The 26,698-nt window shown below is 41.1% G+C and overlaps 1 protein-coding gene across 1 annotated transcript in view; it reads right to left on the bottom strand.

The window, feature by feature from the left end:
• Window positions 1-26,698, bottom strand: part of AFF3 (ALF transcription elongation factor 3) — a 604,640-nt gene that overhangs the window by 185,693 nt on the left and 392,249 nt on the right. Inside the window, exon 8 of the mRNA XM_060027282.1 lies at window positions 7,673-7,753. Within this exon, the coding sequence (XP_059883265.1) occupies window positions 7,673-7,753 (81 nt within the window). The remainder of the gene's footprint in view (window positions 1-7,672; window positions 7,754-26,698) is intronic.

Below are 26,698 nucleotides of genomic sequence, written 5' to 3'. Positions count from 1 at the left end.
TGTGGCTTGCGGGCTCTAGAGCGCAGGCTCAGTAGTTGTGGTGCACAGGCTTAGTTGCTCCGCGGCATGTGGGATCTTCCCAAACCAGGGATTGAACCGGTGTCCCCTGCACTGGCAGGCGGATTCTTAACCTCTGCACCACCAGCGAAGTGTCCTATATTATTGACTTTTAATCTAACCCACTTCCCTTTGAATGTACCTTCACTCTCACCACCTTACTGCAGACGAGGCTGGCAACCATCCCATCAGGGACACTCCACTGAACAACTGCTGTCAATCTCACATTGGTGGGTAGAAAGATTATTACAGATTTCCACTTATCTGAAATGGCAGAAAGCCAGTACTATGTGGTATTTGAGTTCAGTTATTGATCAGGTAAACAGTGTTTGAACCTGATTTTATTTCCATTAAAGTGAAATGCTAAATTTTGTCTTGGGAATTCACATCCTCTTTCCTTGCAGAAGTCCCATTTAATATGAAATATATAGGAGAGTTATAAAAGAATGAATGAATGGAGACAGGGTCCATGAAGGACTACTGCCCTGCTCAGCTGGCTGCAAAACCCTGGGGGCCCCACAGAGTGTGCAGATCCTTCGTCCTTCACAGAGCCAGGCTGGGTTCAGAGCAGAGGGCAACAAGCCCCAGGCACTGAAGCCCTTTCTGCTTCTGTGTCTCCTGCTGCCCCATCCAGATAGGCACCCTTACACCTATAGCTTCTGTCTCAAAGGCCTTCTCTCCCTTTGTGAACATCGTCCCTGAGTAGATGCCTAGGGCATGGCTCAACACATCTGCGCACTGTCATTTCAGCCTCCTCTGGGAGCATTCAAGGAGGCCTGCTAGGTTCTCTGTTGGGTCCTCAAGAGTTACAGAAGTGAGGGTACAAAGCCCCTGCCTTCCGGGCCTGGGAGCCCAGTGAGTCAGCAGAGGAGGTGATGTGTATGCAAGTTACGAGAACCCAGGGCTGAAAGGCATTTCATCACTGCTGTGTGGGAGTGCTTCAAGCCTCGAGAGCCTGTCCTCAGCTTTGGGATGCATGTCCTGCCATTTTCTGTTTTCTGTCTGGCGAACTTCATTCTTCCTTCCAGGCTCAGAACAAAAAAGCTCAAGGGTTACCTGTTCTTTGAAATATTCCTGAATCTCAGAAGGACTTACTTGCTTTCTTTATGTTTACACTATACTGTGTCAAATTTCCATTACAGGAATTGCATTTTCAACTATGACTCCTTAAAAAAAAAGCTTTATCAAGGTATACATGATATAACATAAACGGTACATATGAAAGCATACAAAAAGAACGCTACTATTATTAATTGTCTTGACCCAAGGATGGCTCCATCCTATTAAGTATTTGCTATTTAAACAACAAAAAGTAACATTAATTTATTAAAAAATAATTCAGAAAAATAGGAAAGTATAAGAAAAAGTTGCCTGTAATTCCTAACAGGGCATTGCCGAGATTACTCTACTGCTTTTAGTGGTTTTTTTTGGTTTGTTTTGTTTTTTGCGGTACGCGGGCCTCTCACTGCTGTGGCCTCTCCCGTTGCGGAGCACAGGCTCCGGACGCGCAGGTTCAGCGGCCATGGCTCATGGGCCCAGCCGCTCCGTGGCACGTGCGATCTTCCCGGACCGGGGCACGAACCCGTGTCCCCTGCATTGGCAGGTGGACTCTCAACCACTGCGCCACCAGGGAAGCCCTACTCTACTGCTTTTAATTTCCCACATTCACTCAGCAAGTGTGTGTCCTTCTGACGGTCACGTGCACAAAGAGGAGAACCACTTCTTAGTTACTTAGAAGAATATCTGCAGTTGGAAACTTGTTCTCCTTTCTTAAATCCTTTATTCCCAACACCTAAACTATTGTTGCATACACAGGAATCCCCAAACTTCTTCAAAGGTGGTATTTAGCTGGGAAGTAAAGTTTTACAAATCACTGTACTGAAGGCAGAAATAACCAAGTGCACTGGCAGCCGAGAAAGCCATTCAAGGAAGCACGATAATAAGTACCGTATTTCATCACACGTAACCAAACTGTATAAGGCTGCATTGCTTCATGTATAACTATGGAAGAGAATGGCTGCCAATGAATTGTAAAATGCCATCAGCTGTAAAACAAACCCTGATTTTGGGGATCTTAAAACGTGAAAAAAATATGCACCTTAAACCGATAAAGTATAGTTGTTCTTAAGCCATGTTGCTGATGGAGGGCAGCCTTTATCCTGTGAGAACACTCCTTAAAAATGGCTTTTTGGAACCATCTGAGGACTGCTGTACCCTTATCTCCTCTTGCTTGTCTGTCAATACATCATTAGAATTACAAAAGGCAAGAAATGGAAATATATCTTCTTTGGTTTTCAGACCTCCACGTAAAGCTAATTACTCTAGGAAAAAGCACCACTTGGTGTGGTTTGGTCTTACTGCTTCCCTACCAATCCCTTTCTTTTCTCTAAAGCTCAAAACAATTGAAATAATGTAAATGACAGTAAATGTAAATGTTTACTTTGAGGTAATGAAGTAAACATAAAGTTTTAGCCCAAGCATTTTGTGGTCGTTTCTGAAGCACGCTAGGAACCCAAAGAGGGAGACATATCATAAACTTCCCAACTTCAAAGCACTTTCCTTCACACTTGCTGGCTTTCATTCTCCTTGTACTGTAGAAAGAGGATGGCAATAGGATTCTCATTTCTGTAATCATGCTAGAACTTTTCTGCCTAATGCTTTAGAAACTGATCAGCAAGAATAGTTTCAAACCAGGTCTGATCCCATCAGATCTGGCATTCGTTGCCACATGAAATGCTTGTGAAATGCCATTAGATCCGCACAGATGCCTTCTGAGTATGGAAAAAGTTCTACAATTTTAGCTATTTGCATTTCAGAACTTAGGAGACTGCTACAGAAACCGAGGGAAAAGGACAAAGCAAATTCATTTCTTTTTCTTGGTTGAAATACCTCATAATAGCATGCATTCTTTTCTTTACCAAAGTCAATAACTTCTGAGATTTGAAGAATGAGGCAGGCACGTCTGATAGTGTTTGTCTAGGGAATTGTGACTCCCAATTAAGCCTCCAGAGAATAGAAAAAAACATCCAAGTTCAGTATCAATTGACTTTATTATATATTATGTCCTTCAATACCCGGACAAATTGGGAAAATTCTTGGAAGTATGTAGCTAATTAATTTAGTGGTACTGGTAGCTCAGAAAGCACATTTAAATCGACTTTACTTGTGAGGTCAAACTGCCCCTTTAATCTCAATAAGGGCTTAATTTCATCATTTATTAGTCATTTTGGAGATTCTGCCCTGCAAATTCCATAAACAATTCTAGCTCCTACATAGTAGCAACTGTGATCATCTCAAACATTAGTAGGCTAATTAATGAATTGCAAGCCTCCAGCTGTCAGAATACTAAATAGTTGAGACACAGGTTAAAAGAAGTGCACTATGGGTGAGAACTCGTGATGTCTTTGAAGTAGGCACAGTCAGGGCTCCTCCAAAGATGTCTGTATCTTAATTCCCAGGCCCTGTGAATATGTTACCTCTCATGGCAAAAGGGACTTTGCAGATGTGATTCAGTTAACTATTCTGAGATGGGAGATTATCCTGGATTATCCAGGTGGGCCCAGTATCATCACCAAGTTTCTTATAAGGAAAAGGAGGAGGCAGGAGAGTCAGAGAAGATGTGACAAGGAGGTCAGAGGTCAGCATGATGAGGGCCACAAGCTAAGTAAGCAGGGCAGCCTCTAGAAGCCGAGAAAGACAAGAGAACAAACTCTTCCCTAAAACATTCAGAAGAAACGTAGCCCTGACCACACCTCAATTTTAGCTCCGTGAAACTGATTTCAGACTTCTGTCTTCCAGAGTTGTAAGATAATAAATTTATGTTGTCATGAGTCACTAAGTTTATGGTGATTCGTCAGAGTAGAAATGACACTAATGAAGTCTTATTTCATTGATACAAGATAAAATTTTTTTAAAATATTTATTTATTTATTTGTCTGTGCCAGGTCTTAGTTGTGGGATCTTTTAGTTGCGGCCTGTGAACTCTTAGTTGCAGCATGTGGGATCTAGTTCCCCGACTAGGGATTAAACCTGGGCCCCCTGCATTGGGAGCACGGAGTCTCAGCCACTGGACTGCCAGGGAAGTCCGATACAAGATACGTTACCAGCACTTATTGTGAACTTTTTGAAAGAAAAGCATTATTAAAATCATGTAATGTCCCCACACTCTGTAAAGTCACCTATTTTTTTTTTTTTTTTGCTGCAATGGGTCTTGATTGCTGCGTGCGGGCTTTCTCTAGTTGTGGCGAGCGGGGGCTACTCTTCATTGCGGTGTGCAGGCTTCTCATTGCGGCGGCTTCTCTTATTGTTCAGCACGGGCTCTAGGCATCCGGGCTTTGGCAGTTGTGGCTCGTGGGCTCCAGAGCACAGGCTCAGTAGTTGTGGCGCAGGGGCTTAGTTGCTCCGAGGCATGTGGGATCTTCCTGGACCAGGGCTTGAACCCATGTCCCCTGCATTGGCACGTGGATTCTTAACCACGGTGCCACCAGGGAAGTGCCTGTTTGTAAATTATACCTTAATTTTTTTAAATGGAAAGAAAATTCAAACCTTTAAAATATTCAGAAAGCTAGAAAAATAGAAGGAAGTACCCTCAGCTGGACACAGAATAAGAAATTATTATATTTAACAATAACACATTGGAATCATTCTTATTAAGGGACTTTGGGACATCTTCAACACTTCAAAAAGAAAGCTTTTATCCTTTAGCTGTCACTCAACCCTCTCTCCCTACCCCTAAGCTGTAAGCGACTACTAATCTATTTTCTGTCTCTCTGCATTTGCCTCTTCTGGACATGTTGTCATTTGTGACAAGGTGTGACAAAGGTGAAAGGTCTTTCACCTTTGCTCAGCATATTTTCAAGGTTCGTCCATGTTGAATCGTGTATCAATGCTTCATCCCTTTTTATGGGGCCTAATATTTCATTATAAAGATATATCACTTTTGTTTATCTATTCATCAGTTGATGCACATTTGTACTGCTTCCACTTTTTGGCTGTTATGAACAATGCTGCTGTGAACATGTGTGTAAAAGATTTTTTGCAGACGTGTGTTTTCAATTCTCTTGGGGATATACCTAGAAGTGGAATTGCTGGGTCATACAATAATGCAATGTTTAACCTTTGAGGAAATGTTGAAACTTTTTCAAAGAGGCTGCACCATTTAAGATCCCACCAGCAACTGACATCAGGGTTCCAATTTTTCCACACTCGTGTGAACACTGGGTATTGTCTGTCTTTGATTTTAGCCCTTTAAGTAGGTGTGAAGGAGTCTCATGGTAGTTCTGATCTGCATTTCCTAAATGATAGCAATAGTGTCTTTTCATATGTTTATTAGTTATCTGTAGATCACCTTTGGAGAAATGTCTATTTAAATCCTTTGCCTATTCTTTTTTTTTTTTTTTTTTGTGGTACGCGGGCCTCTCACTGCTGTGGCCTCTCCCGTTGTGGAGCACAGGCTCCGGACACGCAGGCTCAGCGGCCATGGCTCACGGGCCCAGCCGCTCCGCGGCATGTGGGATCTTCCTGGACCGGGGCACGAACCCGTGTCCCCTGCATCGGCAGGCGGACTCTCAACCACTGTGCCACCAGGGAAGCCCCTTTGCCTATTCTTAAAACGAGTTCTCTTTCTATTATTAAGTTGTAAGACTTCTTTACTAATTGTGTTTCTGTAAATAAAGTTTTATTTGAACATAGTCACATTCATTCATTCAGATATTGTCTGCAAAGCCTAAACCATTTACTATCTGATCCTTTAAATAAAAAGTTATTTGACCTCTGACTTAAACAATGAGTTATTGGGAAAGAATGAGATGAATATATCAAAAGAACAGAATAGACAGTCCTGAAACAAAACTGTGTATTTATGAGACTTTCAGGTGTTGACGTAGGTGGTATTTCAAACCAGTGGGGGGAAGATGGGCTAATTTGTTGATAGTGTTGCCATCATCTACTCAACCAATGAAAAGAATAAGGCTAGAATCCTATGACACACCAATGCAAACAAAAGTTTTAAACCTAAAAACAAAAATTATAAAAGAATTACAATAAAATAGAGAACGTTGTTAGAATGTTGGGCCGGGAAAGATCTTTTTTCTCTGACATGAAAATTAAACACTTTGCTAGTATAAAAGGTACATAAGTAAGGTTGCAAGAAAATAGTTGCATCATATAGGACAGGCAAATGAGTAAGATATAAGGAGTTCCTACGAATCATTTTTTTAAAGTGGCAATGGACATGAATGGGCAATTTGCAAAGGAAAAACAGTCAATGCTCAAACTCAGAAATTACTGGAGAAGTGCAAATTAACGAAATAACAGTTTTTCATCCATACTACAGACACGATGATAAAAAACCAGATAATATTAAACACTGGCAAAGATTCATAAGAAAATACTCTTGAAACATAGTCAAGGGTAAATAAGGCTTCTGATGCCTCCAGCACCCCAGCTCCTGTTCTAGGTGTCTGGACAAGAGACACTGAATAAGAGGCACACACAGAGGCACTTACAAAAACTGTGTGTTGTAATAGTGTTTCTGTTAACAGCAAACCATTAACAGTCTCAATGTCCATTAAAGGAGCTTGAGCAAATAAATTACAGCAAATTCACACTATGAGATATTTTGCTGCTGTTAAGAAAAAGTAAGAAAATCTCTACGTATTCACTTGGGAAGATCTCTAAATACGCCTTGTTAAGGGAAATAAAAACCGACACTTAGAATGGAATTTACCATTGTGATAATAATGAACTATTATTTCAATAATTTACTTTAGAACGTTGTGATGTTAATATTTAGCAATGATATGTATGTACTGTGTGTATCTGGAAAAAAGTCTACTCTTAGAAAAAGTACTTTTAGTACCATTTAGGATTTTTAAAAAACTGCATATGCACATATGTGTATGTAACACACAGGGAAAATGACTGAAATGGTACACACCAGACTCTTGATAGCCATCTGTGGGTAGGGAAGGAAAATCTGGGCAAGGGCATGAGAAACTTTCATATTTTGCTGCTTCTATGTGCATAATTTCACCTTTGTAATGAATATGTAATTACGTGTTGGATGGTTAATAAAAATCAAAACTTATTAGACTCACGTGTAATTTAAATATATTTTGTAGCTGATATTCTGTGTATGCTGGTTCTTAGAAAATATGGAAATCATTTTTTTTAAGTCCTAGAAAATATTTTCAGTTTTATAAAAGATAACCGAGAAATTATATACTTCATGTCCTCAATTCTAAGACACTGATTTTAAAATACATCATTAATTTAATAATAGCTTTTCAGGAAAAAACAAGACATACAATCACACTGGATGTATAAAATGATCGTAAGATGCATTTCAACTTCACAGGTGTTTTTAGATAACATGATAATTGTAATATTCATCATATTTTGCAGGAAGTATGGAAGTGGAGGTAGGTAGGACTGCAAGTTTGATTTCTTCCCTTGGAATGAACAGACCTATGCTTGCAAACTGTTGAAAATCAGATCCGTGTGCCTGGAGCAGGAATATTTACAGAGGAAAAGACAATCAAGGGAAACCCACTGTCCACTAAAAATCTCTGTGTGAGTAAAAAGCCTATTCAACCTGGGCAACGCAGGATCTCACCTTATTTGGAAATGGAAATTTGCTCGGTTCCACTTTTCCAGGCGCTGGAATAGCTGAAAGTGGTGGAAGCCAGGTCATCTCCTAAAGGGAGGGAAAAACAAACAACATTGTAATACAGAGAGTATTTAAACTCAGTAGCATACAAAGCAGTTTCACAAGTCTGCCTTAATAAGCATAGATGGGATAAGGAATGAACAAGAGATGAATAGAAATGAAAGGGGTTTTTTTAAAAAAGGATTTAAAACCCACTTTTATAATTTCTTTCCCTAATCTTACCAATTCTTGGTTCAGTGGCTATTGCCATCAACCCTTTATACCTTAAAAAGATCTACAAGCCTGTCCTATTTCCATTTCATTTAAGCTCCTAAGTAAAGGGACAACCCAGTAGTAAAAGTTCTATGTAAAATGCCATACAAAGGGAGCTGCTTCCCACAAAATTTACAGGAAGTTTCTGAAGTAATGAACAAAGTACTTTTACATTAGGGATCATTATTAGCGGGGCTATTTATTTTATTAGAAACTCCTATCAGTGTAAGTTTCCAATAGGTCCCACACATCATTTTGGTCTTCATAAAAATGTCATTCATGGAGAAGTGAAAAAACCAATTACACATATGAAATAAAGAGAGAGTGCTGTGATTTTTATAACAGTATTAAGAACACAACTTAGGATCAGCATGTAATCTTTCCTATACTTTTTGACATACGCTCTCACTAAACTGTGAGAGAGAGCAAGGTGGGGAGAGGTTTGTTGCATTAACATCCAGTATTCTTCTCCAGTTCCTTCTCCTGGAAGATATTTGCATTCACTAAATGAGTGTGGAATTAAATCGAATCCATTTCTGATTTCCAGGAAAGTGACTTGGAATTTACAAATCAGGTCTCAATCCTATTTCTTGACTCCTTCCACTTCCAAATCGAAGCAAGTACAGAGGCAGGAGTTGATCCACTTTGAGAAAAGTAAGAAATTCTTTCTTTAGGTAAAGACAATTTCTCACTTCCCTGGGTTGTGGGGCGGGAGGTTGAAAAGGGAATCTGTCAGGTGTCTGAAGGGAGACTTTCTTGAGGCTGCTCTTGTGCCTTCTTTTCTTGGGTAACTCTCTCCCCCCAGCACCAGAGAGAGCGTGGACCCACACGGAGAACAAGGACAGTGAGCGTGTTCAAACCCACCGGGGAAAGATTTACTGACCCTATATCACCTCTCACCTACTGTGACACATGTGCCATTGGGTGGTCAAACTCCTAGACACTCGAGGTGTCCCTTCTCCATCCTGATGTTACCAAGGTTTCTCCAGTGGAAAGCAAAGGAAGATCCAGTGTCCCTTTATGACCCTCGCTCCTCTGCTCCCCAAGTACCTGCCTGTTCTGTCCTGTATCTGACCCTTGTTGTCTCTTTTGAAGAGGATGCTAAGCAGCCCTGCTGAATTTGTGTCCAGGAAGACAGGTGGTGCTCAGTACGTTTTTGAATTAGTATCTCTGCAATGTCTCTACCTTGCTTTCTGGTTACCTGAACTACCACCCTAACCACACCTTCATTATTTTTAACCAGAGGACATTAATGGTTTCTTTTCTTTATTTTTTAAATTTTATTTTTTTTATTTATTGTTTTAAACAGCAGGTTCTTATTAGTTACCTATTTTATACATATTAGTGTATATATATGTCAATCCCAATTTCCCAATTCTTCTCACCACACCTCACCATCATTTTGCCCCCTTGGTGTTCATACGTTTGTTCTCTACATCTGTGTGTCTATTTCTGCCTTGCAAACCAGTTCACATCTGTACCATTTTTCTAGATTCCACATATATGTGTTAATATACAATATTTATTTCTCTCTTTCTTATTTCACTCTATATGACAGTCCCTAGGTCCATCCGCGCCTCTACAAATGACCCAATTTCGTTCCTTTTTATGGTTGAGTAATACTGCATTGTATATATGTACCACTTCTTTAACCATTCATCTGTCAATGGGCATTTGGGTTGCTTCTATGACCTGGTTATTGTAAACAGTGCTGCAATGAACATTGGGGTGGATGTGTCTTTTTGAATTATGGTTTTCTCCAGGCATGTGCCCAGTAGTGGGATTGCTGGGTCATATTGTAATTTTAGTTTTTGTTTTTTAAGGAAACTCCATACTGTTCTCCATAGTGGCTGTATCAATTTACATTCCCACCAGCAGTGCAAGAGGATTCCCTCTTCTCCACACCCACTCTAGCATTTGTTGTTTCTACATTTTCTTATGATGCCCATTCTAGCCAGTGTGAGGTGATACTTCACTGTAGTTTTGATTTGCATTTCTCTATTAATAAGTGATGCTGAGCAGCTTTTCATGTGCCTCTTGGCCATCTGTATGTCTCCTTTGGAGAAATGTCTCTTTAGGTCGTAGGCCCATTTATTGATTGGTTGTTTTTGTAATACTGAGCTGCATAAGCTGTTTACATATTTTGGAGATTAACCCTTTGTTGATTCATTTGTAAACATTTTCTCCCATTCTGAGGGTTGTCTTTTCGTCTTGTTTATAGTTTCCTTTGCTGTGCAAAAGCTTTTAAGTTTCATTAGGTCCCATTTGTTTATTTTTGTTTTTATTTCCATTACACTAGGAGGTGGGTCAAAAAAGATCTTGCTGTGATTTATGTCAAAGAGTGTTCTTTCTATGTTTTCCTCTAAGAGTTTTATAGTGTTCGGTCTTACATTTAGGTCTTTAATCCATTTTGAGTTTATTTTCGTGTATGGTGTTAGGGAGTGTTCTAGTTTCATTCTTTTACATGTACCTGTCCAGTTTTCCCAGCACCACTTACTGAAGAGACTGTCTTCTCTCCATTGTGTATCCTTGCCTCCTTTGTCATAGATTACTTGACCACAGGTGGGTGGGTTTATCTCTGGGCTTTCTATCCTGTTCCATCGATCTATATTTCCATTTTTGTGCCAGTACCATACTGTCTTGATTACTGTAGCTTTGTAGTATAGTCTGAAGTCAGGGAGTCTGATTCCCCCAGCTCCATTTTTTTCCCTCAAGACTGCTTTGGCTATTCGGGGTCCTCTGTATTTCCATACAAATTTTAAGATCTTTTGTTCTAGTTCTGTAAAAAATGTCATTGGTAATTTGATAGTGATTACACTGAATCTGTAGATTGCTTTGGGCAGTACAGTCATTTTAACAATATTCATTCTTCCAATCCAAGAACATGGTATATCTCTCCAGCTCTTTGATTTCTCTAATCAGTGTTGTATAGTTTTCTGAGTACAGGTCTTTTACCTCCTTAGGTAGGGTTATTCCTAAGTATTTTATTCCTTTTGTTGCAATGGGGAATGGGACTGTTTTCTTAATTTCTCTTTCTGATCTTTCGTTGTTAGTGTATAGGAATACAAGAGATTTCTGTGTATTAATTTTGTTTCCTGCAACTTTACCAAATTCATTGATTAGCTCTAGTAGTTTTCTGGTGGCATCTTTAGGATTATCAATGTATAGTACCATGTCATCTGCAAACAGTGACAGTTTTACTTCTTCTTTTCCAATTTGTATTCCTTTTATTTCTTTTTCTTCTCTGATTGCTGTGGCTAGGACTTCCAAACTATGTTGAATAATAGTGGTGAGAGTGGACATCCTTATCTTCTTCCTGATCTGAGAGGAAGTGCTTTCAGTTTTCCACCACTGAGAATGATGTTTGCTGTGGCTTTGTCATATATGGCTTTTATTATGTGGAGGTAGGTTCCCTCTATGCTTACTTTCTGGAGAGTTTTTTATCATAAATTGGTGTTGAATTTTGTCAAAATCTTTTTCTGCGTCTATTGAGATGACCACATTGTTTTTATTCTTCAATTTGTTAATATGGTGTGTCACATTGATTGATTTGCATATACTGAAGAATCCTTGCATCCCTGGGATAAATCCCAGTTGGTCATGGTGTGTGATCCTTTTAATGTGTTGTTGGATTCTGTCTGCTAGTATTTTCTTGAGGATTTTTGCATCTATATTCATCAGTGATATTGGTCTGTAATTTGCTTTTTTTGTAGTATCATTGTCTGGTTTGGTATCAGGGTGATGGTGGTCTCATAGAATGAGTTTGGGAGTGCTCCTTCCTCTGCAGTTTTTTGGAAGAGTTTGAGAAGGATGGGTGTTAGCTCGTCTCTAAATGTTTGATAGAATTCACCTGTGAAGCCATCTGGTCCTGGACTTTTGTTTGTTGGAAGATTTTTAATCACTGTTTCAACTTCATTACTTGTGATTGGTCTGTTCATATTTTCTATTTCTTCCTGGGTCAGTCTTGGAAGGTTATAACTTTCTAAGAATTTGTCAGTTTCTTCCAGGTTGTCCATTTTATTGGCATAGAGTTGCTTGTAGCAGTCTCTTAGGATGCTTTATATTTCGGCAGTGTCCATTGTAACTTCTCCTTTTTCATTTCTAATTTTATTGATTTGAGTCCTCTCCCTCTTTTTCTTGATGAGTGTAGCTAAAGGTTTATCAATTTTATCTTCTCAAAGAACCAGCTTGTAGTTTTATTGATCTTTGCTATTGTTTTCTTTGTTTCTATTTCATTTATTTCTGCTCTGATCTTTACGATTTCTTCCCTTCTGCTAACTTTGGGTTTTGTGTGTTCTTCTTTCTCTAGTTCCTTTAGGTGTAAGGTTAGAATGGTTATATGAGATTTCTCTTGTTTCTTGAGGTAGGATTGCACTGCTATAAACTTTGCTCTCAGAACTGCTTTTGCTGCATCCCATAGGTTTTGGATTGTCGTGTTTTCATTGTCATTTTTCTCTAGTTATTTTTTTATTTCCTCTTTGATTTCTTCAGTGGTCTCTTGGTTATTTAGTAACATACTGTTTAGCCTCCATGTATTTATGTTTTTTACGTTTTTCCCCTGTAACTGATTTTTAATCTTACAGTGCTGTGGATGGAAAAGATGCTTGATGTGATTTCAATTTTCTTAAATTTACCGAGGCTTGATTTGTGACTCAAGATATGATCTATCCTGGAGAATGTTCCATGTGAACTTGAGAAGAAAGTGTAATCTGCTGTTTTCAGGTGGAATGTCCTATAAATATCAATTAAATCCATCTGGTTTATTGTATCATTTAAAGCTTGTGTTTCCTTATTAATTTTCTGCCTGCATGATCTGTCCACTGGTGTAAGTGAGGTGTTAAAGTCCCCCAATATTATTGTGTTACCATCAATTTCCTCTTTTATAGCTGATAGCATTTGCCTTATGTACTGAGGTGCTCCTATGTTGGGTGCAGATATATTTAACATTGTTATATCTTCTTCTTGGATTGATCCATTGATCATATGTAGTGTCCTTCCTTGTCTCTTGTAACATTCTTTACTTTAAAGTCTATTTTATCTGATATGAGTATTGCTTCTCCAGCTTCCTTTGATTTCCACTGGCATGGAATATCTTTTTCCATCCCCTCACTTTCAGTCTGTATGTGTCCCTAGGTCTGAAATGGGTGTCTTGCAGACAGCATATATATGGTTCTTGTTTCTGTATCCACTCAGTGAGCCTGTGTCTTTTGGTTGGAGCAGTTAATCCATTCATATTTATGGTAATTACTGATATGTATGTTCCTATGACCATTTTCTTAATTGTTTTGGGTTTGTTTTTGTAGGTCCTTTTCTTCTCTTGTGTTTCCCACTTAGAGAAGTTCCTTTAGCATTTGCTGTAGAGCTGGTTTGGTGGTGCTGAATTCTCTTAGCTTTTGCTTGTCTGTTAAGCTTTTAATTTCTCTGTCGAATCTGAATGAGATCCTTACTGGGTAGAGTAATCTTGGTTGTAGGTTTTTCCCTTTCATCACTTTAAATATATCATGCCACTCCCTTCTGGCTTGTAGTTTCTGCTGTTAACCTTATGGGACTTCCCTTGTATGTTATTTGTCATTTTCCCCTTGCTGCTTTTAATAATTTTCCTTTGTCTTTAATTTTTGTCAGTTTGATTACTATGTGTGTCCGTCTGTTTCTCTTTGGGTTTATCCTGCCTGGGACTCTCTGTGCTTCCTGGACTTGGGTGGCTATTTCCTTTCCCATTTTAGGGAAGTTTTCAACTATAATCTCTTCAAATATTTTCTCGGGTCCTTTCTCTCTCTCTTCTCCTTCTGGGACCCCTATATGAGAATGTTGGTGAGTTTAATGTTGTCCCAGAGGTCTCATAGGCTGTCCTCATTTCTTTTCATTCTTTTTTTCTTTATTCTGTCCCACGGCAGTGAATTCCACCATTCCTTCTTCCAGATTGCTTATCCGTTCTTCTGCCTCATTTATTTTGCTATTGATTACTTTTAGTTTATTTTTCATTTCAATTATTGTATTGTTCATCTCTCTTTGTTTGTTCTCTAATTCTTCTAGGTGTTTGTTCTTGAATTCTTCTACATGTTAAACACTTCTTTTTCTTAAAAATAAATTTATTTATTATTTATTTATTTTTGGCTGCATTGGGTCTTCGTTGCTGTGCGCGGGCTTTCTCTAGTTGTGTCGAACGGGGGATACTCTTTGCTGCGGGGCACGGTCTTCTCATTGTGGTGGCTTCTCTTGTTGTGGAGCACGGGCTCTAGGCATGTGGGCTTCAGTAGTTGTGGCATTCAGGCTCAGTAGTTGTGGTTTGTGGGCTCTAGAGTGCAGGCTCAGTAGTTGTGGCGCACGGGCTTAGTTGCTCCACGGCATGTGGGATCTTCCCTGACCAGAGATCGAACCCATGTCCCCTGCATTGGCAGGTGGATTATTAACCCTTGCACCACCAGGGAAGTCCCTGTTAAACATTTCTTGCATCTTCTCGATCTTTGCCTCCATTCTTTTTCCAAGGTCCTGAATCATCTTCACTATCATTCTAAATTCTTTTTCTGGAACGTTGCCCATCTCCACTTCATTTAGTTGTTTTTCTGGGGTTTTATCTTGTTCCTTCATCCGGTACATAGTCCTCTGCCTTTTCATTTTGTCTATTTTTCTGTGAATGTGGTTTTCGTTCCACAGGCTGCAGGACTGTAGTTCTTCTTGTTTCTGCTGTCTACCCTCTGGTGGATGAGGCTATCTAAGAGTTTTGTGCAAGCTTCCTGATGGGAGGGACTGGTGGTGCCTAGAGCTGGGTGTTGTTCCGGTGGGCAGAGCTCAGTAAAACTTAATCCACTTGTCTGCAGATTGGTAGGGCTGGGTTCCCTCCCTGTTGGTTGTTTGGCTTGAGGTGACCCAGCACTGGCAGCTCCAGGCTCTTTGGTGGGGCTAATGGCAGACTCTGGGGGGGCTCACGCCAAGAAGTACTTCCCAGAACTTCTGCTCCCAGTGTCCTTGTCCCAGTGGTGAGCCACAGCTGCCCGCTGCCTTTGCAGGAGTCCCTCCAACACTAGCAGGTAGGTTCAACACCTGCAGGTATGGGGTCACTGCTCCTTCCTCTGGGATCTGATGTGCACACTACTTTGTGTGTGCCCTCCAAGAGTGGAGGCTCTGTTTCCCACAGTCCTGTCAAAGTCCTGTAATCAAATCCCGCTAGCGTTCAGTCTGATTCTCTGGGAATTCCTCCTCCTGTTGCTGGACCCCCAGGTTGGGAAGCCTGATGTGGGGCTCAGAACCTTCACTCCAGTGGGTTGACTTCTGTGGTGTAACTGTTCTCCAGTTTGTGAGTCACCCACCCAACAGTCATGGGATTTGATTTGACTGTGATTGCACCCCTCCTACCGTCTCACTGTGGCTTCTCCTTTGTCTTTGGATGTGGGGTATCTCTTTTGGTGAGTTCCAATGTCTTCCTGTCGATGATTGTTCAGCAGTTAGTTGTGATTCCAGTGCTCTCACAAGTGGGAGTGAGCACACGTCCTTCTACTCTGCCATATTGAATCCATCTCCTCTCATTAATGGTTTCTGATGGTTCTCTTTCTTCCATTATTAATAAATCCTACACATCCCTGCCAACTTAATTCTCCTTAAGTGCAGATCCAAACAAAAAGCTCCCCTGCTCTACAATCTTCATATACCATCATGTACACAGCAATAACGATGGTGATGATGCCACTGGTTGCGTTTTATGGTTTTCAGAGTACTAATTCCACACAAGTTTTCTCATTGACATCCAACCCTTAATGTAATTATTATCATCTCCATATTGCAGGTGAGGAAGTCAAAACTCAAAAAGATTAACTGCCACCACTGATACTTGCACAATCTATCGTGTTAGTACCAGTCTGGTATTTGTTTTTTACTCTACTGCATTCAAGACCTTCTACAACAAGGTCCTAGTTTTCAGCCTTGTGCCTTTTGGTTAAACTACACACACTACATGTAAGACAAACTACCGTCTCTGCTTTTACTTACAGCAACCCCTTTGTGTGTGAATGCCCTATCGCCACATGCCTTTTGGATTTCTAGCCATCCATGAAGGGTCATCTCAAATATTACATCTGTCTTGAAGCCTCTGCTGATTCCCCTTCTGTTCCAATATGATATGAGAGCTCCCTTCTCATCCTCCTCCAAGGCACTTTCTTTTCCTTTCTTTTTCACAGTAACTGTTACATTCCTTTTTGTGTTGTAGTTTTATGAGTATATACCTCAATCTGCATTCAACCATTTCCTCCTCTTCTGATACCCTTCCCCCAATGCAGAATAAAAATCATGCTTAGGAATCCTAACAATCTCTTTCAAGAAGAGTTCTCTAAAAAGGACTGAACACTTCCTCCAAGAGGGATACTGTCTGCTCATCCTTGTGTAGACTAAATAAAACACCTTGCCCAAAATTAACTTGTTGAATTGAACTGAACGCCTATATTTCAATGCAAAATTGCTTGCTAACATTACTTTAATTATAGCTAAGTATTTCCAGGTGATTTTTCCATCTAATGAGTACTACTAAATATACGAAGGAATAGTAAAGACAGCTTGCTTAAAACAATTAAATCTGTTAGAATTTCCCAAAACATAAGAATTATTTATAGCAACCATTTAAATATATTTGTTTTTATTTACTGTGCAATGAGTTTTTAAGATTGATTATTCATCGTATTAAAATTCTCCATTAGGGTTACATGGGAAAATTAAGGGAAAATACAGTATTTTTATTTCCTCTTCCATCACTTACTAGCTCAGTGAGCTTAGGTAAGTCACATCTTTAGCCAATTGTAGTGATTTCAAACCAAAGACTCCGGAATCAATCAGATCTCAGTTTGGGGCATCATCTCTGAACCAGAGGAAATGTAGGTGTTAACTATATCATGGTTGAATCATGGGGACTAAATGATTAAATGAGAGCTCATATATATGAGCATGGTTCTCTTGTGTTTAATCATTCAATAAAAACCAGCTGATTAATACCAAGCTGATTTTCAGAATTCTCTCTAAAATGAGAAATAGAATTTCTCTCTGTGTTTTAGATGTTGGGAATCTGAGATGACAGAGTATCTGGGAAAGTGTTTTGATAAAAGAATGAAGTATTGTGCAAATGTAATCTGTAATTAAGCTAGTAATAATTAATACAAACTATATATTACTAAAACTGTAAGTTATTTAAAGAGACTATTATGATTCCTAAGTATGACTTGCACTTTATCCTGTAAAAAACGTCCTTAAGTTTTCTCATCAGAGCAGATCTCTGACATAATAATAGCAGTCAGTGAGGGAAGATCTGATTTTTAAAAACGTATTTAATTTGTACCTTATTTCTGGCAGTGATTTAAAATAAAAGCAAAGGTAAAACTTTTCGTAGCTGCTAAAACTTCACTTAGTTTGCTTGGGATTATTTTCTTCACAGGGAAAGGATGCTGTGTCATTGCTAGGCCATGGATCCCACACCACTGCATCCACGGGTCCCCACCCCCGTCACTGCTCCTGACCACCTAACCTCAACCATCCCCTCATCACTGCTTTGCTCCTCCTCCCTCCACTCGGCTGTCCTTTACCCACTTCCTGGACCACAGGTAAGACAGGAAGAGAAATACAATGTTTGAAGCTGATTACTCCCAGGTCTGGGTAGCTACCTTCTGATCTTGTAAACTTCCCTGCCACTGCCAGGATCTGTCTGCCCTTCTCTCTTTTTGATTTTCTTGTCACTTGGAAGTGAGGGCACATCCTATCTCCCAGCATTGGGAGGTCCTCACTTTTGAGTCTACATTCCTTAGCCAACTGACAGGATTAAGAATGTAAAGACATGATACAAATGAACGTATTTACAAAACAGAAACAGACTCACGGACACAGAAAACAAACTTATGGTTACCAAAGGGGAAAAGACGGGGAGGGACAAATCAGGAACTTGGGATGGGCAGCTACACACTCCTATATATTTATCAAGAAAATAAACAACAGGGACCTACTGTATAGCACAGGGAACTATATTCAATATTTTGTAATAACCTGTAATGGAAAAGACTCTGAGAAAGAATATATATATACGTTATGTACAACTGAATCACTTTGTGAATCACACCTGAAACAGAACATTGCAAATCAACTATACTTCGGTTAAAAAAAAAAAAAAAAGAATCCATACATCTGTCTTCACACAGCCTTATTGTGTTAAGCTCCCTAAGCAAATGTCTAGTTACTCAAGGGACATATTTCAGAGTATCTTATTTCTTAAATAGACTTAAAATGCCAAGTCTTTTTATAGCAAATACACTCACTTTTGTCCTAACTGAAAGAACAGAAGAGGTTAAATGATTGGGGCATAGAATACTGCCTTTCATTAACTGTCCAGCTTTCTCTCTCCTCCATATACCATCTTCAGAAGGCCACGGGGCACATGGGCTAGTTGCCATTTTCCTGTCTACTGAACAGCAAGACTGACCACAAGCCCCAAGAATCCACAGCTTCAAGGTGAGCAGACTCTCGTGTCCTCATTCTGCACCCCACCTCCACCCTGTGTAGCTACCCACTTGCTCTGATGTCACCTGCATCAGCCTGTCTCAGGACGAATGGCTGGAGGATTACGGTATCCATTCACTAAGCACCGTAGCTCTTTGTTATCAAAAAAGAGAAGAAACAAAAATTGAATTTTAGCCTGAAATCTAATCTTGGAGTTCAAAACATTCAGTTATGAAGAGCTGCAAAGTATATTGAGTTTGCAAAAAGATGAAATCGGAACAAATTTAAACTGTATGCTAACTTTCCTATTAGATTCAGTGAATAGAAAAACACTTCCCCTGGTCTCTCTCCCTGGCTACCGTTTCCCCAGTGCATTCTGCCTTAGTCACAGCCACAGAGGTGTTTTAGCGGAAACAGTTACCATGCCACGTGGCTTCCAGCGACCCTGCTCCAAACACTAAGGATGCTCTGTCATAGGGCACCATCAAGGACCACTGCAGGGTTACTGGTCTGTTACGTTCCTATTACATTCCTCCTCCAAAACCAATGGGTTTGCTTCCTGTCCTGCCCGAGATTTTCCTGTCCTGACATCGTTTAGTTTTCCTTTCATGTGATTCCAACTTCACTTACTTCTTCATTTTTTTCTCACCCCCGGCCTCTCTCTGAATCAGGTCACTGACCAGTGCTGTCCTCAGCGAGGGCTGCCCACCCCCCCTGCCTTTCCCGCGACTTGTGTCACTTTAACGTTTACAGGCTACCTGGGGCTGTGAGTTTTCATTTTATGGGTTACTGGTATTAGATTATAAACTTTTTGACCCCTACTAGATGATAACCTCTTTGAGGGAAGGGATCGTGTCTTATAACTCTCTCGTAACTTCTCAAAGGCCTACACAATGGGTAAAATAATAGGACCATTTAATCATTCATTTAATCTCTCTGGGATTCTCTTTTCTCGCCTGTAAAATGGTGGCGACAATAAATTATACTGGTCCCACCAAACACATACGACTGCTGCCAGGTTTGAGAAAGATTAAATTACTTCCTTCTCTCTCTCAGCAATGTCTTCACAACCACTGCCAACTCAGGGTCCACATCCACAGGCCTGGCCCGTGACCATAGTAAACTCCAGAATGCTCTGTGCTCAGAAACTCTTTTCAAAATAAAACACTGAATTAATCCCGTCAAATGCAAAATGCCAGAGTTGATTATTATGTGTGGCAGTGGTTACTGCAGATCAGAGCATTGTTTTATTTTCGGTTTCCATCTCAGAACCATCACTCAGCACTGTAGTTCTTTCACATGTATTATTCATGTTATGACACTCCTATCAGATAAATGTCGCCAACCACAGAACGCGGTAATTTTTATTACACTGCATATCCTTTCAATGCTGGAAGCTAACAGGAGCACCGTGTCTGGTGAAAGGAAAACACTCCTGCAGGCCTGTACTTGGGAGGCAGAGTACCGGCCGGGTATTGGGCGAGATAAAGTGGGAGAAACACGCTCCTCCCCTGACAGAACCGGAGAGTACATTCTAATTGTCAATCCGCTCCCGGACTGTAAACACAGACACCAGGTCAGACTTGAAGCCTAGGCAGACTTGGGCTTAGAACAAGGAGGTCACAGTCAAAATCTCTAATTTGGCCCCTAAATCCACAAAAACGCAAAAACATCCTCATTCTGTTACCACAGTAGAGGGACCTATACTTTGAAAAAAGTAGTAAGTATAGTGCATTCGCAACCACTGATGGAAAGCTTCTGGAAAAACAGTAGCTGCTGAAAAATAAAAATATTTTCTTCATTAAGATTTTTAAAAACCTATTTTTCCTTTGTTAAAAAAATTATTTTATTGAAGTATAGCTGATTTACAGTGTTATGTCAATTTCTGCCATGCAGCGAAGTGATTCAGTTACACATATACATACATTCTTTTTCATATACTTTTCCACTATGGTTTATCACAGGATATTGAATGTAGTTCCCTGTGCTCTACAGTAGGACCCTGTTGTTTATCCATTCTATATATAATAGTTTGCATCTGCTAATCCCAAACTTCCAATCCATCCCTCCCCCTACTCTCCTTCCCCTTTGGCAACCACAAGTCTGTTCTCTATGTCTGTGAGTCTGTGAGTAAAAACCTATTTTTCTTAGTAACGCTTAGGCTGCTATAATTAAAAACATGCAAATAACCAATGGAAATCTGTAAAAATAGGGTTACCCAAAATCACAATGAAATCTTGTTTCTTTAACTGAAAAGCCAGGCATATGTCCAATTTGAACTAAAATTGGCCTGAGAAGGGGATTCCCAGTTGCTGTCTGTCTATTTTCTGGTCGCATGCATTCCCCTGGGTGAGAGAATCTCTGATTGGAACACTGACTACTCTAATTCACTGCAACACCCAAGCTGTTTAACTTGTCGCTGTCCTTCCTCTGCTCTCAGTGAGGGTAATCACCAATGGATAAAACGGAGGGTGGACCACATAGGTAAAGATAACCGGAATCAAATCGAGAAGCAGCTTTCAAATCAGGTTTCGCAGACTGGAGAACACATGCATGAGACAACAGTATGACTCCAGGGGCTTACGGCAGGAGGGCAAGCACTGGGTGCTGACAAATACAGAGCAAACCTTCAAACCGGAAACTCCAAGGGCTCCTTAATACCTGTACTGCCCATTCGCTCCCACAAATCGTCCGCACGATTTCCAGTTCTCACAAAGCTGAGGCCGTGCGGTGTCTGGTCTTTCCTTATTTCCTTCACGTTGTAAAGAGTGTGATTCATTGTAAGGAAATCAGTCCCATTTGCTGGAGACCCGGACCTCTCACCCACCTGACTTCAGTGGCCCCTGCAAACTCTGGACTCTTCATGGAAAGGATAAGAGCCTTGACTGAAGTCGATGTAACTGTCACTCTTTTTTTTTTTTTTTTTTGTGGTACGCGGGCCTCTCACTGCTGTGGCCTCTCCCGTTGCGGAGCACAGGCTCCGGACGCGCAAGCTCAGCGGCCATGGCTCACGGGCCCAGCCACGCCACGGCACGTGTTATCTTCCCGGACTGGGGCACGAACCCGCGTCCCCTGCATCGGCAGGCGGACTCTCAACCACTGCACCACCAGGGGAGCCCTAACTGTCACTCTTAAAAAAATTATCTCACGCTGGATTTCTTCATTTTGGACTTTTCTGAAGATTTCTTGCTCTGGATGCAGTTGTGTTGTTTTCTTTAGCAGAAGGAAGGTGGACGTGATCTGTCCTATTCTCTTGTCCCTCTGTGTTAAGTGCTTTCCTTCTTCTATCTATGTACTTGGGAACTTTTGGAACAATAAAAACCACACATTTCTAATATTCATTTTAAATGAAGCCTATTCATTTAAAATGAATATATTTAAAGCGTACTATCATTCCCATGCTTTAATTTGGGGATTTTTTTCTAGAACAGAACGTTGTATTAAAATGTTATAAGTAGTGGAATCGGGCTCCCCTGGTGGCGCAGTGGTTGAGAGTCCGCCTGCCGTTGCAGGGGACGCGGGCTCGTGCCCCAGTCCGGGAAGATCCCACATGCTGTGGAGCGGCTGGGCCCATGAGCCATGGCCGCTGAGCCTGCGCGTCTGGAGCCTGTGCTCCGCAACAGGAGAGGCCACAACAGTGAGAGGCCCGCGTACCGCAAAAAAAGAAAAAAAAAAAAAGTAGTGGAATCTACGCTGGGTTCTCAGAATGTAAAGGAGATGGTTTTGATGTTGAGTGTACAGCTGCAGGAACTTAACGACTCTTGTTAAACCCAGGTGACAACTTCGCCCCTGAATTCCTGCTCCAATGCACAGGCACCTGCTAGTTTCCTACACTCCTACAAACCCTGTGCTCCCGCTAAGAGGCACTCATTGGTCTAATCTTAAATTTAAAAAAATGCTTTAAAGAAAATACTAAAGCATTTGAGGGGCATTAAGAGTTTTCCCCAAATTCTGAATCTTGGGCTGGTATTTTCCCATATCATTTCTGAGAATAAATCATGCTAAGTCTAGATTTACAAGAAGTGAGTCAAATTTCTGACCAGCTTGTGAGAAAGGTCATGTTATTAATGATGCCACTGTCACCTGACTTCTGATCTACACAACACCTCTCAGTGGTAGCGCAAACGCTCAGAAATTTGCCCTGGTAAAGACATAAAGGTTGTAATTAATCTTTGAACTAGCTGTGGCTTGCAATAATCAAACTGCTCTTTCATAGGCATCTAAGGGGAAAGATGCTATGGTTTGGGACAGAAAGGAAGGCCACGGAGGCTAGAAGGAGAGGAGGGTCATAATTACGTTCTTGGCCATGCTTTCCGCTTAACACGTTCCTGAACTTCTTTCCACAGACAGACAATCTGGAAATGTGCATTTGATGAAACCTGTGTCTCAATTACAGGGAAGTAGAATGGTGGAACAGAACAGGCTTGGAGTTGGAGTTTAATACTGGCTAAACTTGCCTAATGCTGGCCCTGCCATGAACCAGAAGAATGACCCTGGGCAAGTTTCCTTTTTTGACTATTGGTGGCCTCATCTGTAAACTGGTGTTAGTAACCCTATCTCACAGGATTACTGAAAGGGTTAGTGATAAATACACAAAGTACCTAGCACCGGGTCTGGCACAGAGTAGGTGCTCCGCAGAAGGTAATTATTGCTGTGTCACTACCTTTATGATTAGTGTTCCAGCTTTTGGCTTGGACCTTGTGAAAAGAGGGGATGAATACAGAAGACATTTATGAGTTTGTTTTCTAATCTATTTCACTCAGTGAATTACTTAATATTTAACTGGTTAATTATTCATAGTCAAATAGAAGGCATAATTGAAGTGTGCTGATTAAACAATAATGTGCCTCCCTAATGCCGTTTGCCACTCAAGCATCATGCATACAGAGGGAATGGGGGATGCTGTCTCAGTGTCTGGTATTTTTCCTAAATGGGGCAATTACGAGTAAGCAGGAGGCATCCTCTTCCCAAAAGCTGGTTTTGGGTTCCAAAGAGTTTAGATGCTTTGCCTTTGTGCCTATAGACTTCTCCCGGGGCAATGGCGAGGGCCGTCTAGCTGGTACGCTGGCCTGAGAGCTCATCTCAGATGAGCTGAAGGAGGCAATGGGGAAATGGGACATAAAGGAGGAAAGCTACTGTGTTAGCATCCAGGCAGGGCACACAGCAAGGTAGGCCAGCCTGGACATAAACAGATCCTGAAAGCCACTGGGGCTGAGACAAAAGTCCCTGGTGTGGCAGGATTTCTGGTTCACCGGAAGGAATGGAAGTCTCAGCTTCTGTGCTGCTGTGGACCTCACCCCGCTGAAGGTACACATCTTTCTCTCCTTCAAGCCCTTTCCCAGCTAACGTCCTTCTGGATACAAGGTTTCTGTCTATTAAGTTTACCCAAATATTTCTTCTCAGTTTGAGAGCTAGTTTATAAATCACTGGATGGCATTGCCCAAGTCCAGCCAGATGTTTCCCAGTCTTAAGGATGAATATGAAAAGCAGGATGACGTTACAGGAGACAGAAAATGTCTACTGAAGTACTCTAGATACGGACAGCCAAATCCAGAGGCTAGAGGAAAGCTGCTTAGCCCTGGAGACATTTTTTTTTTTTAACCAGGAGATTAAAATATCCTTAAAGAGGAGAAGCAAAAGACTAAAGTGTTTTCCCTCAAAACTTCACAGGTCTTCAAGAAAAGAGAAGTTAGGTTCAAAATAATATATCCTTTCTAAAGGCTGCATAGACCACTGCATTGCCTGGAAGTACTATAGTTTAATCAAGGGATGGAGAATTAAGATGTGGCTATTTTTTCATTACCACGACCATATCCTTTGGCAAAAATCCTTGTCCATTGATTTTCTTTATGGTTCTGAATTTCTTCCATAGGATTAACTCCTGGTATAGAATTTCTAAGTCAAATGGTATCAAGTATTTTAAATTTTAATATGATGTCAAATTGTTCTCCAAAAATGGTCTATTAATTTACAGCTCTCCAACAGAATATAAGAGTCCCTGTTCCTAAACACCTCTACTAATACTCTTTTTAAAAATCACATTTGAAGTGGGCTCTGGACCACTATGGCAACACAGGAGGCTCCTGAACTTCTCTCCTCTCATGGACTCACTGAATATACACTACACATGGAGTAATTTCCTCTGAGAGAAATTCGGAAACTAGATGAGTGACTCCTACACAGCAGCCAACAGAGAACATGCCCATATCAAACTAGGTGGGAAAGGATGAGACACACTGTTGCCATACAGCCCACCCCTGGCATAGCACCACAGACTGGGGAAGCAGCTCCCCAACTCCCAGCTTCTCCCTGAGAGTGAACCATTTGGACCACAGACCACACATCTAGCACTCTAACCTTTAAGGATGCCACCTGAGGGGTAGGCCCCCAAGTCACTCAGCTCTGATAACCAGTGGGGCTTGTACTCATGAGTCCCACAGGACCACGGAAAATAGGACTACAGAAGCAGTTGTTAAGAAGTACAGGAATACTCCCATGGCTACACACCTGGCTCAGTGCAGAGGGAGCAGGTAAAAACACGCAGTTTCACGTTTCTCCCTGGAAGGGGTTCAACTGCATACTTTCCCAGTTGCTTCCAGAGAGTCCAGTTTCCGATCAGCTTGCATCTAGGTACTATAAATCTCCCCTTTGGGACACTGACAGGTGTTGGCACACTCCCAACTACTGGGAGACACTAAAAACAAAGACAGCAGCTTGGACAATCACAAAGATGTGAAAGATAACCAGGAGCTTCACCCAGGCTGATTGATAAGGTTCATCTACACAAGACCAGTCTGTCAAGACTGAGAGAAGTGGCTCTTCTATCTAGTGTGCAGAAATCAACAAAGGATGCATCAGAAAACAAAGAAACACGGGAATACATTCCAAACAAAAGAACAAGCTATTGATATATTTCTAGAAACCAATGTCAATGAAAGAGGATTTACCCAACAGACACTTCAAAATAACAGTCATAAGGATGCTCACCGAGGTTAGGAGATCAGTGCATGAACAAAGTGAATATTTCAATAGAGAGACAGAAAATATTAAAAAGTATGAAAGAGAAATCAGAGACCTGAAGAATGTAATAACTGAACTGAAAAGTTCAACAGAGGAATTCAAAAACAGACTATATCAAATGCAAGAAAGGATCAGCGAACTAGAAGAAAGGGCACTGGGGGCTTCCCTGGTGGCGCAGTGGTTGAGAGTCCGCCTGCCGATGCAGGGGACGCGGGTTCGTGCCCCAGTCCGGGAAGATCCCACATGCTGCAGAGCGGCTGGGCCCGTGAGCCATGGCCGCTGAGCCTGCGTGTCCGGAGGCTGTGCTCCACAATGGGAGAGGCCACAATGGTGAGAGGCCCGCGTACCGGAAAAAAAAAAAGGGCAGTGGAATTCATCCAATAAGAGGAGGAAAAAAAAAAAGATTGGAAAAAAAGTGAAGATAGCTTAAGGAAGTTATGGGACACCACCAAATAGAACAATATGTGCATTGTGGGGGTCCCAAGAGGAGAAGAAAGAGAGAAAGAGGCAGAAAGCTTATGCAGAGATACAGTGGCTGAAAACTTCCCAAACCTGGGGAAAGAAACAGACATCCAGGTCCAGGAATCCCAGAAAGTACCAAATAAGATGAATCTAAAGAGACTCATACTGAGATGCATTATAATTAAATTGTCAAATTAAAAGCAGCAAGAGAAAAGCAACTTGTTATGCACAAGGGAACCCTTATAGGACTATGAGCAGATTTTTTCAGCAGAAACCTTGCAGTCTAGAATGGAGTAGGATGATACCCAAGAATAGTCTACCCAGCCAGGCTGTCCTTCAGAACGGAAGGAAATATAAAAAGTTTTCCAGTCAAACAAAAGCTGAAGGAGTGGGCTTCCCTGGTGGCGCAGTGGTTGAGAGTCCGCCTGCTGATGCAGGGGACACGGGTTCGTGCCCCGGTCCAGGAAGTCCCCACATGCCACGGAGCGGCTGGGCCCGTGAGCCATGGCCGCTGAGCCTGCGCGTCTGGAGCCTGTGCTCCGCAACGGGAGAGGCAACAACAGTGAGAGGCCCATGTAACGCAAAAAAAAAAAAAAAAAAAAAAAAAGCTGAAGGAGTTTATTACCACTAGATCAGCCTCACAACAAATGTTAAAGGGACTTCTATGAGCTGAAGTAAAAGAATGCAAATTAAAATAGTAACAAAAAACATATGAAAGTATAAAAGTCACAGGTAAGGGTAAATATATAGTTAAATTTGCAATCCTCTAATATT

The sequence above is a fragment of the Delphinus delphis genome, chromosome 12, assembly GCF_949987515.2.
Source record: "Delphinus delphis chromosome 12, mDelDel1.2, whole genome shotgun sequence".
Taxonomy (NCBI): Eukaryota; Metazoa; Chordata; class Mammalia; order Artiodactyla; family Delphinidae; genus Delphinus; species Delphinus delphis.
The sequence above is the reverse complement of the archived record's forward strand: the minus strand, read 5'-3'. Positions and strand labels throughout refer to the sequence as shown.